Genomic DNA, 18,507 nt, shown 5'->3' with positions numbered 1-18,507 from the left:
AGTCACTTTAGATATAAGATTGCCAGAAAGATCATTAATGTAGATAAGAAACAAAACAGGACCAAGAATAAAAACTTGAGTTATCCCAAAGTTACTGGAAATGAAGAAGAGTATTGGCCTTTAAGAATTACTTTAATAAAGCATTAGAATGAAAAGATTTGATAATCAAAAACTAAATCCTAGATACACCATATGAAGCAAATTTATGGATAAGACCAGCATGCCAAACTTTGTTGAAAGCTTTAGACATATCAAGAGTAACAGCCCTAGCCTCCATCTAATGCAAAATAAAATTATTCAATCACAGCAGTTATCAAGTCAGCCATAGAGCCAGAGGATTGAAAACAGTATTGATTGTCTGACATTAAGTAATTAGGGATTAATCAAGATGGGATGGGATGTTGATCACAGAAATTTGTTATAACAATAAAATATTCAACCCTCGGAATTAGGAAAAATGAGGCCGGCAATATTTTGCCAACCTCAATCTTTTAAAGGTCGACATCAGGTTGGCAAAAAAAGTTTGATACAAAGGTCTTACCATAAAATATAGAAATGAGGTCGACAATTTTTTGCCGACCTCTAATGTTTTAAGGTCGGCATTGCCGAATGCCGACCCTAATTCTGAGGGTTGAATATTGTAACATAATATTTATAACTATCATTACATAACTTTATATTACAAATTTTAATTTACATTATAATTTAAATTGCATTAGTGTTTTTTTTTTTAACAAGGCTGCAAGCATCCACTATTAAGTGTTTCTTTTTTTTTTAAATATCTTCACTTCCAACAAAGCTGCATGCAACCACTATTAGAGTTGGAAGTTACTACAAGAGAAACAGTCACAGTTAAAAGATGAGACTTAATTGAATGACAAGTAACAAGAGAATAAACTTTAGTAGAAAGCACAAATATGAATACTTCTTTAGAGCAATACCAATTAAAGTATTTATTGAAACAAGAAAGAGACACAACATTACGATGATGTGACAATGGTTGAATGTTGGCTGCAAGAGTTGGTCTAATTATGTTTATAATGTGTTTTTGCAACTTGTCTAAAAGAGAAAGGACACCATTGAAGATCTGCTCCAGATATGACAACAGTGTCCGTCGTTGTATTCCATACAAAGACAATTATATATAAAGATTATATATAGAGATTTATAAAGATTAAGAGCAGTACCTGGAGTAAGTGCCAAGCACCATAAAAAGATAAAACCTTAGCAGATGTTAATTTTGCAATGGTTTTGATGTATGATTTCAAAAAAAGATTGGAACAAAGAGTTAATCCTAGAAGATAAAAGGTAGATGACTCATCGAATACATTACTGTTCATAAATATAGAAAAATCTAGATTGTTGTGTTAGCATTAGCTGAAAAAAATTAAACTTCTATACAAGAATAAATGGCAGTATTGTCAGCCTAGCAGTGAGAATTTCTGGGAGAACATTAATGTAAATTAAAAGAAATATAGGGCCAAGGATGGAACCTTGAGGAACTCCTGAAGTTACAGTAAATGAAGAAGAGTGCTGTCCATTGAGGACAACATTTATACTACGATTGGTAAGGAAGGATTCAACATTCTTAAAGACGTTACCTGATATATCATAAGAAGAGAGCTTATGGAGAATACCAGCATGCCAAACTTTATCAAAGGCTTTAGAAATTTTGAGAGCGAAAGACCTAACTTTTCCGAATCTACCTAATGCACAATAAAACCTATTATTAACAAGACAGCAGTCAAATGAGAAGATGGAAATTCATATTGATGATCAAAAGTAAGTTATCAAATTCAAGATGAGAGATTAAGTGCTTGTTAAATAAAGACTCAAAAACTTTGATTATGAAAGGATAATGACTAATGGGACAATAAATAGACAAGTCAGATTGCACTCTAGAGTTTTTGAAAATAAGGATAACAGATGCCACTTTCCGGCAAGTCGGAAAACAAGACTCTGATAAGTACTTGTTAAATATTTTTAAAAGTAAAGACAACTGCTCCCGAGAACATTTTTGCAAAACTATAACAGCTATATTATTCAAACCACAAGCTTTAGAAGAGTCTAAGCAGGAAATCATTTTAAATACAGAAAATGGAGTGATACGAATGTCAAGAAATGGATCAACCCGATTGTCGGCTATATCAGGTACATGATTAGTGGAATCAAAAGGTGAGATTGATGGCAAATCAAGAGGTGAGATTGATGGCAAGTTCTTAGCAAACAATTCAGCTTTGTTTTCAGGATAGGTAACAAAATCTGAACCATGCAAGAGAGGTGGAATAACAGATTTGCCCTTGTTGTAGACACTGTTACAGATTCTTCAGAAGTCTATGGAGCCAATTTTTGAGATGAAATACAAGATTTTGTAACTAAAGAATAGCAAGCTTTAGCGTTAGACAAATCATTTTTCACTGGTTTCTAGCAATAGTAAACAAATGTCTGTTTTCTGGAGAATTTTTTTGGCAATAGATATGTAAGAAATGGTTCCGATTAGAAATTGCAGCAGCACAATCAGAAGAAAACCATAAATAAAAGAGTGAAGCTTGACTTAAAATCGTCGAGAAGGAATAAAAGATTACATGCCAGCTTGAATCCAAAAAGTTATACAAGAAACACATTAGTCAGTAGGAAGAAAATCATGAAAAGAGTCCCAGACAGCTTTAAGTTAGTTGTAGAAGGTAAAATGATAGGGGAATTCTGATAATGAAAAAGAAGGAGATAATAGATTTAGGAGGTCAAAGGCTGTGATCAGAGGCACCTAAGAGTGAATGTGGAGACACTGAGCACTTACTAGGATCAGAAAAAAGGCATAAGTTGAGTAGAGAAGGTAAATGATTCCGGTTGTCTGGAGGGGGTTGGAAAGTTAACTACTTGTTCTAGAAATTGGTAAAGGCAAAAGTTGTGGGCCTTAACGCCTGCAGAGTCACTGACACTAAAGCCAAGTCATTCAGTGTGATGAGCATTAAAGTCACCAATAACAACAATATTGGCTCATTGATAAAGAGAAAGGGCTTGGCCAATTCGGTCAGAAATAACATTGAAAATAGTGCAGTATTTAGATGAAGGAGAGCAATATAGAACAAAGAGAAAGGTGATAGAGTGAAGTGGTGCTAAAGAGCATATGAAATAATCTGAAGATTTAAACCTAGTTTCCTGACAATTTGGTAAACTCTTATGAATGCAAATGCCCAAGCCAAGTATGTGACTATTGGAGTCTTTATGAATTCAACACTAAAATAACAACTAATCAACTCAACCAATACTTTACAAACACATGATCACAAGATGAGACAGCTGAACTCAAACTAGTCTCACAAAGAGCAAGTAGGTCTGATAAACTTTGCAAACGGTAAGACTCAACAGAAAGAAAGTTACTTCAAAGACCAAGAAGATTAGTGAGTGATTTAAAGAACTTGGTAATAATAATGGTTTTTTGTGTTTTATAGTTTTTGATGCTTTAGTCACTTTTTAAATTTGTTAAAGAACTCAAAGCACAAATAGCAATCAGTACACTATCTGTTAATAGTCCAAGCAATTGCCTCAATACTATTAATAAACCCTAAGCCATAACAAAGGGCTTCAAAGGGCTAGACAATGCACAACAAAAGTTTGAACAGGAACACCATCCATGCGCAACATGCCACTCTTAGTACTCTGATACTTTACAGCTGTTGATGAAATTAGCCTCTCTGAAAGCTACCACAGAGTTAATTAAACCTGACTACCAGCCAGCCTTAGAACCATAAAACTGAGTTTTAGAGCTGTTCCATCATTAGGAAATAATAGAGTGAGTTGCCTAGTCATAAAAACAGAGACACAAGCAAAATCTGTGCATTGAGTCTAGAAGATCCATGAAGCATTTTTATGCTTTAGAACAAGCAATCCATGTTCTATAATGCACATAACGTATTTTTTTTTATTCTTCATTAAAGAATAGAAGCTGTGGGATTTTTTAAAAAACTTATGGAAAAAATTTCCTATTTATACTAGATAAATATATGCTTCAACATGTTATCTAACATCCTACATGCTGATACCCAATTGTCTGCATCTTTACTCTCTACATGTTTAAACCATATTAACTTTTTCTGATGCACACTATCAGGCACACTCATTATGCATATAACTACATAAGTATGCAATAATCTATAACATAATTATACAATTATCATGTTTGCAAATTACAATGTGTGCACTTTTTGTATTTTATTCCAATATTAGTATTTCAGAAAAAATATATTTGACATTTCTGTATGCACACAATGGATTGTTTTAATTCACCAATAGTGCAAGATTTAGAGAACTAAAGAAGTATGAGATTAAAGATTTAGCCTTGTTGGAACTGCATAAGTGAAAAAATTGAAACACAAGCTAGAGTCGGAGATAAGACACAAATCAAGGAGTGAAGGTAGATATAAAAAGTATTACGAGAATCTAACTTTAAGAAATTTTTTTTTTACTTAAAAATTCCAAAAATTCAAGCATTTTCTTTACAGCAAAAAAAAAAAACACTTTAGGTTTAAACTTTTCATCATACTTAATTTATAGTTCCATTCCATGATTTTTGTTTATTTAAATGTAGTTTCAAATCAATTAATTTTTTCCATCCTGTTGCTTATGATTAACTGTTTATAAAAGTATTACTGTATAAATTATGAGCAAGGCCTCCAGGCAATAATATTTTATAGAACTTAGTTTTAAAACTTTCTTAAAATATATAACAAATATACCTATCTTAATTTTTTTAGCTCCAAAGTATATCCAGCTCATAATTAATTCAATTCAACCAAGTTTAATGTTGATTATCAATTTTATTAATTTAATATCATGCAAGTTCTTATTGTCATTGAACATTTTATTGGTAAATGATAAAATATCATAAATTGTTTGTAATTGTTATTAATATAGTTCATTTAATAGTTGATAAAAAATTAGGTAATCAACAGTTACAAAATTCGCACATAAACAAATGCCTCATCAAATATAAAAAAATAACTTACTAAACAGTAAAAAGCAAACAAAAGACCATTACGTTATATAAAAGATTATTTTAAAAAACAAATAGCAAAGAAATATAATCATTTTTAAAATTCATTGTTTAATAGTTTATAATTAAACAAAAAACAAAAATAAGTTTATGCAAAATTTTTAAATAATTTGTTTTAAATTGTCAACATCAGTTTTATTAGATAATTAATCATATTAGATAATTACTCTGCAATTTTATTTGACATAAACTAAAATAACTGCAATTTTATTTGACATAAACTAAAATAACTGCAATTTTATGTCCATCGAGGACAACTTTTATAATACAATTGGAAAGGAAGGATTCAATAATCTTAAAGATGTTGCCAGATACACCATAAGAAGAAAGCTTATGGAGAAGACCAGCATGCCAAACTTTATCAAAAGCTTTTGAAATGTCAATAGCGATAACCTTAACCTCTCCACCTTTATCTAACCTTAACCTCTCTCATCTTTATCATTTTTATTTTATGACATAAAATAAAAATGCTTATAAAATAAGTAACACAAAAACATTACTTTGTTCTCCTCCAAACAGCCCAAATAACATTGATATTACACTCAAAACAGATGCAATAATAGCTCCAACTGGACCAGCTAAAGATGCTAAACCACCAATAATACCAAGAGCACCAACAATCATATCCTGCCAATTTCCATTAATTACACCTTCAACTAGTTTTACTGCGCCACCACCAACGCTATCAATTGCACCTAATAATAAATTCATTAAAAAAAAATTCATAACTGAACTTAAAAAAGTTAAAACTGAAAACACAGGTCAACAAAAAGATAATTTTTGGTAGGCTGGATACAATTTTTGATGCTGATTTCAAAATTGCAATTAGAATTTTTGTAGCACATATAGTATTTGTTAAAAATGAGTTGCTTTATTATACAGTTTTTTGTTTATTTGTTAATGTTATAATTGGGTAACAAATACCATCATTATCTTTCATCTAGTTTTAGTTTATATAACAGTTTAACTGAATTTTCTTGTTTGTTTTTAGTTTGAACTTTATGTGAAGTTTTAAACTAATATACTATAACAAACCTAAGCTAAAACACATTATTGTCTTATAATATTAATTGATAAAATCATAATAAAATCATAATATCATGATAATATATGATAATATCAGTTTTAAAAAAGCATATATGCAAACACACAGGTTTATCTTGGTTGCCACCTAGATGACCAAAATAAACCATGGATATCGCATTAAATCAGCTCTGCTTGGCCTTTTAAATATCTTGGCTCCCTCGCATGCACCCTATGAAAAAATATATAAATCTTGTCTTTCAAACATTGGAAAGGGAAAGAAGTACAAATGTGGAAATGTTAGCTGTAAAAATAGTAAAAAAACTTCTCAGCTAAAGTTAAGGATTACATTTCTTCTCAAGTTATCTCAGAAAAATTATATGAACAAGGATCAAAAAGAATTAAACTTGCTACAGGAGCAAAACCTTTACAAATATCAGTAGGATCCTTAAAAAATAAACCTAGACAGGTCACTTTGATTGATTTATTAAGGGTTCAATCAAGACTTACGTTGTCAAACAAGAAACTGATACAGCTAGCAAAAGAGCTCAAGTAAGAACGATTTTTTAAAGTATTTCTTACTCTTTTTAAGTATTATAGTTAACCTTAATTTTAAAGTTATTTTAAATAAAGCATCAATTAAAAGGAAAACTTGCATAAAAGCAAACCTACAAAAAGCACTTCCGGTAATTGATGGTGCACTTGAAGATTTATTTATAACTGATTATTAAGAATTTGATGTTAAAAAAGGAGATTTAAAAAAAAAGGAAAATGTCCCTATTAGTAAGTGCACCAATATTAAGGAGTTAGTAAAGTTGCTTATTGAGATTAAAGAAGAGAACTTAAGCTGTCAAACTTGGATTGATGGAGGAAGAGGCTTTCTAAAGGTAAATAATTTCATTCTAAATATGTTTATGAGAATTATGATTCAGTCAAAACAAAAAAAAAATGGTACAACACTATATAAAAATGAAAAAAAAATCTTATTTTAGATCTGTTTGAACCAACTGTCAGACTGTGAGAGCGAAGGTTTAGAACTTAAGAAAAACAATCATGAGGACAAAACTACAGTGAGTACATATGAAGAACCTCAGAATTCAAAATATATAGAAGGTTCTGTAAAAGCTTTCTTTTTACTAGCTTTAGTTACGAATGTTCCTGAACATCACTACAATGTTTCTATATTTATGAACTGTCTCAATTTAGATAAAATAAAACACTCATTTGTAGCTGATCTTAAGCTTTGTCAAATAATGTGTGTTATATATATGTGTGGTTTATCTCTAAGTTCTGACTACACAACCTTGCCATTTATTTTGTAATGGAAACTAATGCAACTATTTAAAGTAGAAAAGTTAGAACTTTTGGTTCTTTAGAAGAACAATACACTACATTTTCTCAATCAGGTGCAATAAAACGTAATGCTAAAGATTTTTGCAACGTTATTAATCCTCCATTGATACACACATAAATAAGCAACCACTTAGTGGCAGATTATCTTTTCCCGCAAGAGTTACATCTATTGGAGTGAGCTGTTGATCATATTTATAATCATATAGAGAAAAGTGGTGGTGAAAACAAAGTTGATGAAGTGTCAATGATTTTAAACATTTCGAAAGAGGTCCAGAATAATGCCTTGAATGGAAACGCCTCCTGTAAAATCCTTAAAAATTATGAAAAGTACATGCGTGCATTGCCAATAACTTAAAACCACTGGCAGAAGGGCTTAGAATTTTAAACAATTTGATTGAATCTTGTTTTGGACAAAAACTTCATCATGATTTTCAAACACATATTAAAAACTTTTAAAACACATAGGTGCTTTTGGTGCAGTAAGAGAGCGTGGATTAGGCTGCTACTCTGAACAAGCTGTTGAAGCAATTCATTACAGCTTTGTTAATGAATCTTGGAATAGATTCAAAGTTTCCAAAAGTAACAGTTCCCTTTCTGAACATTTAAAAAAATTTGTTATCAGCTTCAACAGAAAAAATCTTGTAAATATTACAAATGCTCCTGAAAATATATTTATGATTTAACTTTATTCAATAATAACTTTTTTATGCCTATGTCACAAAAGTATGTTAAGAATATTAATAAACAGAATCTTAATATAAAACATTAGAAAACGTGCTTGTATATATATGTAATGTGCATGGGTTTGTATTTTAGAAATGACATATTCATGACAGTCATATCCAAACGATATATTCTATTTATGACTCACTCATTTTCACAACTTAAATGAGTATAATTTTTGAACAACTGATAAATTTGTTATATAAATTTATTAAAAAAAAAAATTTCATGAATTTGGGAAAAAAATTTGAAATTGAAATTTTATAATTTTGGTGACATATCAAACTTAAATCTACTCATTGTAATGAATCCAATGATGTATTACAATGGCTGGGGTCAAATCGTAAAACTAAAAAGTGGTTGGAGGCATGTGTGAGTCCTATTTGTAATTGCCATGATTTACATGAATAATTATCACAGAATTATCTTAGGTGTATGCAACACTGATTGGCATCTCATCATTGATTTGTTGCAGAGAAGCCTGAAAGCAGTACTTTTGCATAATGAAAATGTTAAGTATATGGATATAAATCAACAATATGGATATACTGCTTAAGGCAATCAAATACAACAGCCATCAATAGCACATAACATTTTGCTTTCATAGTAACTGAAACTTGGTTCGTTGGAATTGGAAGCTTGACTGGTTTTCAAATGGACATATGCAAACTTTCTGGGGGATAAAAGGTCCCATGCATAAAAGGATGGAGTTGCAAAACTCATTGATGCTTATAGAGAAATGGATTGTTGAAAATGCAGTTCCTGCATTCCCATCTAGACTTCTTTCCCAAAAACCTTGGTGCATTAAATGACAAGCAAGGGGAACGCTTTCAACAAGACAATATAGCTATGAAAGTTTATTACCAAGGATTTTGGAATAAAAGCATGATGGCTGACCATTTTTGGATGTTGTATTGTGAAATTTTAGACCAAAAGTTTAAACAGAAAATGTACTCTCATCACTTTTAATAGCTTATATTTACAACTATGTTAATAGCTCTCTTTCAATTAAATAAATAAAAATAGTTGTTTGCAGGTTATTGCGTAGTTCTAAATTAGTTTATGATGTATATTAGGGTGGGCCAACAGACATTTAATTCTCACCACATTCCTTATATTACCGTGATCAAATTGTTTCTCGGCACAACAACCTTATTTGTCAAGGTTAATGTTTCGGAGTTAAAAAGTTGAGTGATATTTGTAACCACAATAAAAAGGAAAAAAAAAAATTTATGTTTATATTTAAACAATAACAAAGGTTCTTGGGCCCAACTGAAAAGTATTTTAATTCAAAATTTTTTTTATATAGTGTTATTTTATTAGATACAATGTATTTAGAGATGTTGGATGGCAATTTTTAAAAATTGTTGTTTGTCAGCTCACCCTAATGTATATTTTACTTTTCCCAAATAAATGATTTGCATAAATTATGATTTTTTAAACACTATTTTCATATAACTACGTGCATTTTCATAATACACAAAAATGTAAATAATTTAATAACTATATGTGCTAAAACAAAACTGTAACCTGAAATATATCAAAATGATGTTTTCTTGTGTTTATATTATAAAGAAATTTAAGATTAAAATTAAAATAACCCAGAAACAATAAAAATTTAGAAAAATTCTTTTAGGAAAATAAAACAATTATCAAAATTGGTTTTTGAATGAATATTATTTAGCATAATACTATTTTTAAGTTCAAATTGCATTCCATTATTATTATTATATATTTAGCAAAAAAGGACCCAAAAAATGGGTTATGGGAACTCTGTATGTTAAATATTATAACTCTATTTTAATTTTATTGTAAGACCTTTTATATATGTAAAATTATAGAATTTCACATGTATGAACTATATATATGTGAAATCAGTAATAATTACAACAAGTAATTAGTACTAATTTCAACTTATAAATGAGAAGTTTATTTGAAAGTGGTACAAGTCACTTTTTCAAAAAAAAAATCAAATTATTGATAACAACAATTACAACATTTTTTTTTTTTTTTACAATTTGACCACATTTATTTTAATGTTTTAGCAATTTAAATACAATTAAAAAATCTTTATGTTGTGAATAACTTTTATTCATTGATCTTTTCTAAAATTTTTATTTTTGGCAAAGACTTCAAATAAAACTAAAAAAATTATTATTTTTATTGATCATCTAAAATAAACGCATTTTTTTTATGTAAATTAAATGTTATACTTAAATATGTTTAGTAGGCATGTATTTTTTATATTAAATTTAAACATTTGAAACTACTTTTCCGTGCCTTTCAAAAAATCTTTTAAAATATTATTTTTTCAAGTTACTTTAAATTGTAAATAAGTTACATTATCTACCTGTTGCAATGGAATTATTTAATTGCTTTATTTGTTTGTCTCTATTTTTACAAAGAATTTAAAAAAGTCAAGTAAGTCAAGTTTAAAAGTTTTTTCTTTAAACTTGACTTCCTAATGAAATAAATAAAAATTACAATTTTAAAAAGACTACGTTATTATTATAAAAAAATTTTGAAAAAAATGTTTATAGAATTTAAAAATATTATTTTTTTTCTATTCAATGATTTAATTTAATTTTTCAATAATTTAAATAAAATTTGTTCATTCATTAAACAACCATTACAAGTAATTTGTAAAAGCGTTTTGTGTAATTTTAATAAAACCTTTCAAATAATAAGTTTTAAAGTAATTTACTTCAAACATAACTAAAAACGTAGCAAGAAGTAATTTTCGTTTGAAGTTAGAAATTTTTTAGTTTTATTTTAAAGCTTATATATTTTCCTTTTTGTAAGTTTTTACTTTTTTCTCTAGTCTTTTAATTTTTTTTTTTCTAGTTTAAGTTTAGCTTAGTGTTTCTTTCTTTAGTGCATTTCTGAAATGTTTAAATCATCAAAACATTTAAACAGTTATGGTAATGTTCTCAACAAAAAAAGTTATTTGCTTGGTCATCAATAGTGTTCAATCGCATGCTATTCCTGTCCAAGCCTGATTACAATGTAACAGTATCTCTTCATTTGTGAAATATCAGTTAAACAAGATGAAAAAATTAAAAAAATTTCTAGACAAATTTTTTTCTACACAGAAGCGAAAGTGTTGTTGTTTGATTGTAAAGGTAATAAGTATTGGTTATTACTGCTATCGGATTAAAATGAGTCAACAAAAATTAAATAGAAAAATTATTTTAGAAATTTTTTCTCCAAAATCCTTCATTGTCTCGCAAGAAAATTTTAATGCAGCCAAGCTTTGATAGGAAAAGTACTTAGATCTCAAGAATATAAAGTATATCATAACATACCTAAACTCCAAAGCAATTCATTGATGGAGAAATTAAAGCAATTCGTTGTTCAAAAAATCCATATAAACCGAGAAAACTTGTGCATAATTGAAGACGATGAAACCTATTGCAAAAATAACTTTTCACAATTGCCAGGGCAGTAATATTTTTATTAGTCGAAAGGTAGATAAGTTGCCAAAAAATTCAAGTATATTCAAACTGTAAAATTTGCTCCTAAGTTCCTTATATGGCAAGCAATTTGCTCCTGTGGTTTAAAAAGTACACTATATATTACTCATAAAACTTTGAACGCAGATTTATGTATTGAAAAATGCTTAAAGAAACACCTTTTGCCATTTTTTAAAAAGCCTGAAATGCCCACAATTTTTTTGCTTCAATTTACTACTCCAAGAAGTCTCTAGAATGGTATGAACAAATTGGCGTCAAACTTGTACCTAAGGAAGCAAATCAACCAAGTTGTCTTGAGCAGCGAGTTATTGAAAGTTGTTGATCAATTATAAGAGGAATCTTATTGAAAAGCAAGATGTTAGCTACAAATAAAAAAAATTTAAAAAAAAAATGGATAGCTGCCTCAAAAAAAGTAACTCAAAGCAAGATTCGGAAGATGATGTAAAGTACTCGCAATGATATTCGGTTTCCATTTAAGAGTCTAGTAAAAAATGTAAAAAATTATTGAAATAAATAATTCAATTAGCTTCATTGTGTCAAAAAATTACAAAAATCTGTTGAGTAGTTTTTATGTAATTAAAGGATGCTGAATTTCATCATGTTCAACTGGTAATTTAAACCAATTGTGCTGAAAACTTTTGAAATATTTTGAAACGAAGTTTTGCCAGTTAACAGTATAAGGGTACATGTTTAAACATTAACCTTTAAAATCTCCTGCCTTTAAAATCTTTTAAAATAAGTGACTTATGCCACTTTCAAAATAAACGGCTCATATGTAAAAAAGTACTAATTACAACAATGAATTATAAAATGGTAACAATATATAAATAACTTTAATTAAATGGTATGATATTTTGTTTTGGGCTTTAATTAATATCTTATCGATGAACTTAAACCTGCTGTTATTAGTGCCCATTTGTGCGTGTTTGACACAGAACTCTTGGCAGCCATTGCAGCTGAAGTAGTAGCAAGAAAGAATCGCAGCACTTTTTTTTATAAGAAAATGCGAACGAAAGTGAATGCAAATAACTAACTTGTGTAAACTTCGAGTTATGTAATGTTAAAACATATATCAAGTTGAACAGTTTTACTTTCACTTGAAAATTGCATTGCGGCAACATCTCCTTATTTTGATTTATAGAAATTATTTGCAGTTTTATAAAGTTTTTTGTTAGCTTGCAGCCAATCTGAAGTGTATGGCCGTGGTTCAAATCCTTGCGCTTGCACTTTTTTTTTTTAAAACCAATTTTGATTTTTTAAAATACAAAACAAAAGATTTTTGAAGTTCTATAGATATTATATACATAGCATATATAAAGATATTAAACACTATAACATATAAAAAGGCCTAAAATTTCTAAAATTATCAAAACACCGGGAGAAGAATGTTGTGCATAAAAACCTTTTTTTGGTGTTTTGTTGAGTTTTTTTATTATAACTATAAGTAGCAACTATGATAATTTGTTTTCAAAATTTTCTAAAACTGTTTTATCCTGTTATTTGCTAAGCATGTTGATGTTCATTGCTGTAGCAAGCTTTGTTTAAGGCTAAACATAATTTGTACCCCCACCCCTAAAGGGGATAGGGCATTTTCCAATGTCTATTAAATTAGCCTACAAGTTACTGAAAACTGTAAAATTGTATATAAAATACTTGATTACGTATTTACAGTATTTTACAATTTTTTCTTGATTTAAAGACATTATTGATTAATGAAAGGCAAAAAGTAAAAAAAATTTTTTTGCTAAATTTGAACTATTTAAAAATATAGTTAGCAATAGAAATTTTTTTAAAAATTTTTTGAAAATTTTTTGAAAATTTCCCATAAAATTTCTGGAAATTTTCAACCCTAGTTATACACTAATACAAGCTCTTTATATTGTCAAAACAACTTTGCAGTTTATTTTATTGTTGTTTTAGAGCGCTTTACAATAACAATTCAATATTCTTTAAAAATAACACGTGCTTTATTGCCAGCATGAATGTATCAAATAGTTTTATATAACTAATTTAAGTGGTTTATATTTGTAATATTTGCGTTTTTACTTTTACTTTTTTGCTTTTACTTTTTCAAGTATAATAAGTATAGAGAGTATAGTGAAAACAATTACTACAAGTAATATCATAATAATATTAAATACGCTCATTACACTGTAACTGCAACTTAAACTTTAAATTATAACTTAAGCTGTAACAGTAACTTAAGCTGTAACAGTAACTTATGCTATTTTAAACTACGCCAAACAAGAAAATAATAAGATAATATGAGAGATGTTATGTTAAAAAAATAACAATTACAAACTAATTTAAAAAAAGATTTTATACTAACGCAACCACCCCTCATTACTGCTAAGCGACTAAAATTTCTTTTTTTTTTTTGCAATTAGATTTTTTTTTGTGTTAGTTGGAGCCCTGAACGTTATATACAGGATTGTGTGTAATATAATAAAACTTTTCTAATAATTCAAGACTTTTCTGCTTAAACTGTTTCTGTTTTGAATTTTTGTATTTATGTTATTGAATTTAAAAAGTTGACATTATTGAAAAAACACGAAACATATTGACTCATCCAGGTAAAAAATTTATTTTTAGATTTGCCATAACTCTCCCCTCTTATAATAATTTCTTTATCCTAAAATTTTATCATCTTAGTAGTAAACAACGGGGGTTGATATTTGACCAGGGCCGGGGCCGGGTTTGGTAAAATATAGCCAGGGTCGGGTTTGTGACCGGGGTTGCATAAACATTTATACATCCTAAAGTACATTTTCTTTTAAACTTATGTTTGATTTTTTATATATATGCATTTATAAATATCATTATGATCAAAATGATGATGATGATCATCATCATCATGATCATCATGATGATGATCATGATTATCATCATAATTATCATGATCATGATCATCATCATTATCATTATTATCAACATTATCATCATCATCATTATTGTTATCATCATTAACACCATCATCATAATCATCACCATCAGCAGGCTTTAGCCTTCCTCTTTTATGCTGTTTCTCTAATCATGGTCAATGCTCAAATGAGCTATCATCTCTATTACAATAAACCAAAACTCACTCTTGCTTGGCTTCTTAGTCAACAAGTTGCATCCTTTTACTGTACCTGTCCTTATTTATTAAATACTGGCATAAATATATGCCAGAATTTAATAAATAGTAAATGTAAGTATAAAATTATAATATATAAAGAATTATAAATTTATTTCTAGTCCCAGCTATAAACCCCTGCTAAATCTTACAATTTTGCCGGGGCCAGATTTATAAAAAAGTCTCATTTTAACCTGGGGCCGGGGCCCCAGTCGTTTACTGCATCTTAGTTGTGCCATTTGTATAGAGTAATGTGCAAATGTCTGTAAGTTTAAATGTCTTTAGAGTAAGTTGAGTTTCTGGGTGGTATGTGGGACGATTGTGTATAATATATGTATAATATGAGAAAACTTTATTTAACCAATTAGAAGTCTTTTTTGCTTTAGACATTTTTTTGCTATAAATATATACGGCAAGATCAGAAAAATTTAAAAATTAATGAACTCTCTGAAACAACACTGATGACAGCATACTAAACCACTGAGGAGCTATTGATATGCCTATAGGAGAAAATCAAATCATTTTATAAATTTCTTATAAGCTCCTTGTATGTGGAAAAGGTGCAATCTTCAAAACAAAAAACGTTAAATGTAAAAGGTGCACATCTTTTTTATAATACAAAGTAAAACACTTTTAAAGTTTTATAGATATTATATACGTAACGTATAAAAAGACATTGTATACTATAACAAATAAACAAGAAAAAAATTTTAAAAAAGCTTATTTGCCATTATAAATTTTTTTTCTTTATTAAATAGTGTTAAAACTTCTATAGAACAATACATCTTAGTGGCTGAAGTGTTTAACTCACAGCATTTCTGAAGTGCATTGCGGTGCTTTAAATCCTACCACTAGCAACTTATTTTTTTAAACTTTCTTCAATTTTTTTAAATACAAAATAAAACACTTTTGAAGTTTTATAGATATCATATACATAATATATATAAAAATATTATAGGCTAGGGTGAAGTAATGTGGATATATTGAATTAGTATGCATGAAACAAGTTATCTTTTCACAATGCTCAAACCCGGAATATACCAACAGTTTACACATATAAAAATTTTTTTGTAACTATTGATTAAAAAATTATTACAAATAAGAAATACTATATATTGTGTAAATTTCTATCCATATTACCCCACCCTACACTATACTATAACAAATAAAAGGAAGAGATTTTCGAAAATACTTAAAATTTCTAAAAACATCAAAACATTGTTAGAAATTAGTTGCACAAATCATATGCTCACACTAATAGCATAAGTCTTTATACTGACATACACCATATGTCATGATAGAGACTTATGTTATTAATGTGCTCAGGTGACTAGTCCTAGTAAGTTGCAGATGGTCTGAAAAAAAATTTCAATAATTAAAATTCTTTTTAGCCATATTTATTTTTTTGCTATAAATATATATGGCCAGATTGAAAAAATTGAAAATGTACTACGTCAAGGGGCGGATTTGAACCCTCACAAAACAATACTTATGACAGGGCACAAAACCACTGAGCTATTGAAATTATGTATGTAAGACAAAAGCAAACAATTTCATAAATCTTTTAAAAGCTCTATGCATGCAGAAAAGTTGTGTGTGTTAAATTTTTTTCGCTCATAAAGTAATTTTTTTAATTAATTGTTCTTCTACTGTTGACTAAAAAATATTGAAGTAAATAAAGGAATAAATATAAAAATGATCAGTGTGGAATGGATAAGTATAGAAATGGCTGGTTTAGTGAAGACCAATATTTTACAGTTCCGGACAGCTAGGATATATATAAGAAAAAAGTATAAAAAAAGTCGGTGTGGAATAAAACACTTCCTTATCAGTAAGCCAGTGAAGATGTCAAATGACATTTTTTTTTTACCTTTTATTTTTTTACCTTTATAATTAATTATTTTTTATAACTATTTTAATAGTAATAAAATATTAAATATAATTATAAATCAATAATAATACAATATTAAAATTACCTTTATAAAGCTGATTACAAAAACAGAAGTTTTAATTTACAAATGAAAAGCAACATCATCACTGAGGATATAGTGTAATGAGCGTATTTAATATTATTATGAAAGCAACATCATCACTGAGATTTAAAAATTCTTATTTAAATGAGATTAAACATAAAAAAAAAGCCCAGTTTTTTTATATTACAAAAAAATCTTTTAAAATTTACTTGTTGCTAGAGCTAATCTAATTGTATATAGTGCTGCCCAAAAGTATAGTGCTGCAAGCATATACAGGAAACTTTTAAGAACAGTATGTAGTTTTTTTTTAAATAAATTTAAGGAAATTTTAATTGTCTTAAAATTTATAATTTTTTTAATGCAGTATTATATAACATCTTTGATGAACTTTGTTAAAATAAATTTTTTAATCTCTTTCTTGTAAAATTTCCAGCTCATAATGATAAAGCAACTGACAGGGTCTGGATTGTTCTGAGAGCAGAGAGGACTGATTATCTACTTGGCCCTCCAGTAATTAACCACTATTGGAAGTTATTGGAAGAGAAAACATGAAGTTTATAGGGCAAGATAACAATTAACAGACAACTTAAAAGATTTCAAATTATATGAATCAGGAAAACAAGATAAAGGAAGCAAATTCCAAAGAACTAATGTTCGAGGAATAAAACTAGACAAATAAGGACTTTTGGAGCACTTAAAAACAGTCACAGTAAAAGGATGAGACTTAATTAAATGACGAGTAACATGAAAATGAATTTTAGTAGATAACACAGATGCTAGCTCTTTAGAACAGTGCCCATTATAGTATTTATAGAAAAGAGAAAGAGAAGCAACATTACAACAATGTGATAATGGTTGGAGGTTGGCATTTGCACATTGTAAAATGCGTTTTTGCACCTTGTCTAAAAGAGAAAGGGCATCATTCGAAGATCCACTCTAGATATGGCAACAGTATTCTATACAAGGACAGATTTGAGATTTATAGAGATAAAGAATAGAATCCTGAGTAAGAAAATGGCAAGCATGATAAAGAGATGCAACCTTAGCAGATGCTAATTTTGCAATTAATTTGATATATGGTTTCCAAGAAAGATCAGAAGTAAAAGTTAATCCTAGAAGATGAAGGGTAGATGACTTATTTATTACATCACCGTTCATAAATATGGAATATTGTGATAATGAGTAGCTGAAAAAAATTTATCTGAGTTAAAGTTCACCAGAAACTGAGAGCCCTGTGCTGTTGCAGAAGTGAGATACTTTTCCAGCTTAAATGCCCTGTCCAAGCAATTAGAGAGTGTAAATAATCAGCAAACAATGCCACCTTAGATGTGAGAATCTCTGAAAGATTGTTAATGTAAATTAAAAAGAGTATAGGGCCAAGGATAGAACTTTGAGGAACTCCTGAAGTCACAGGATATGTAAATGAGTGGTGTCCATCGAGGACAACATTTATACTACAATTGGTTAGTAAGGATTCAATAATCTTAAAGATGTTACCTGATATACTGTAAGAAGAAAGCTTATGGAAAAGACCAGCATGCCAAACTTTATCAAAAGCTTTGTGATATAAGTCACTTACACAATCCATGTTATTTCAGAAACAAAAAATATTTTGATACTAATTAATATTTTATCAATTATCTAAGGCTTATAATTACTTTATTCTTAACAGCCAGGTGGCTCCTGTTCCCTTTTTGTGCATGGAAAGTTGTTGATGATTTTGCAGAGAGATCTTAAAAGTCAGTTCAGTAAGTAGTGTCACAAATACTATAATGCTCTTAATGAAAAACAAAG

General features: G+C 28.7%; 1 protein-coding gene across 4 annotated transcripts in view; it reads right to left on the bottom strand.

The window, feature by feature from the left end:
• The window catches only part of LOC136080597 (uncharacterized), an 85,275-nt gene that overhangs the window by 42,893 nt on the left and 23,875 nt on the right, over positions 1-18,507 (bottom strand). For 3 of the 4 annotated variants that reach the window (XM_065797447.1, XM_065797448.1, XM_065797446.1), the window contains exon 4: positions 5,554-5,748. The exons of the other annotated variant lie outside the window; for it this stretch is intronic. In XM_065797447.1, the coding sequence (XP_065653519.1) occupies positions 5,554-5,748 (195 nt within the window). The remainder of the gene's footprint in view (positions 1-5,553; positions 5,749-18,507) is intronic. 4 annotated transcript variants of the gene reach the window in all.

This window comes from Hydra vulgaris, chromosome 05, assembly GCF_038396675.1.
Source record: "Hydra vulgaris chromosome 05, alternate assembly HydraT2T_AEP".
NCBI classification, from domain to species: Eukaryota; Metazoa; Cnidaria; class Hydrozoa; order Anthoathecata; family Hydridae; genus Hydra; species Hydra vulgaris.
This window is presented reverse-complemented; position numbering and strand designations above follow the sequence as displayed.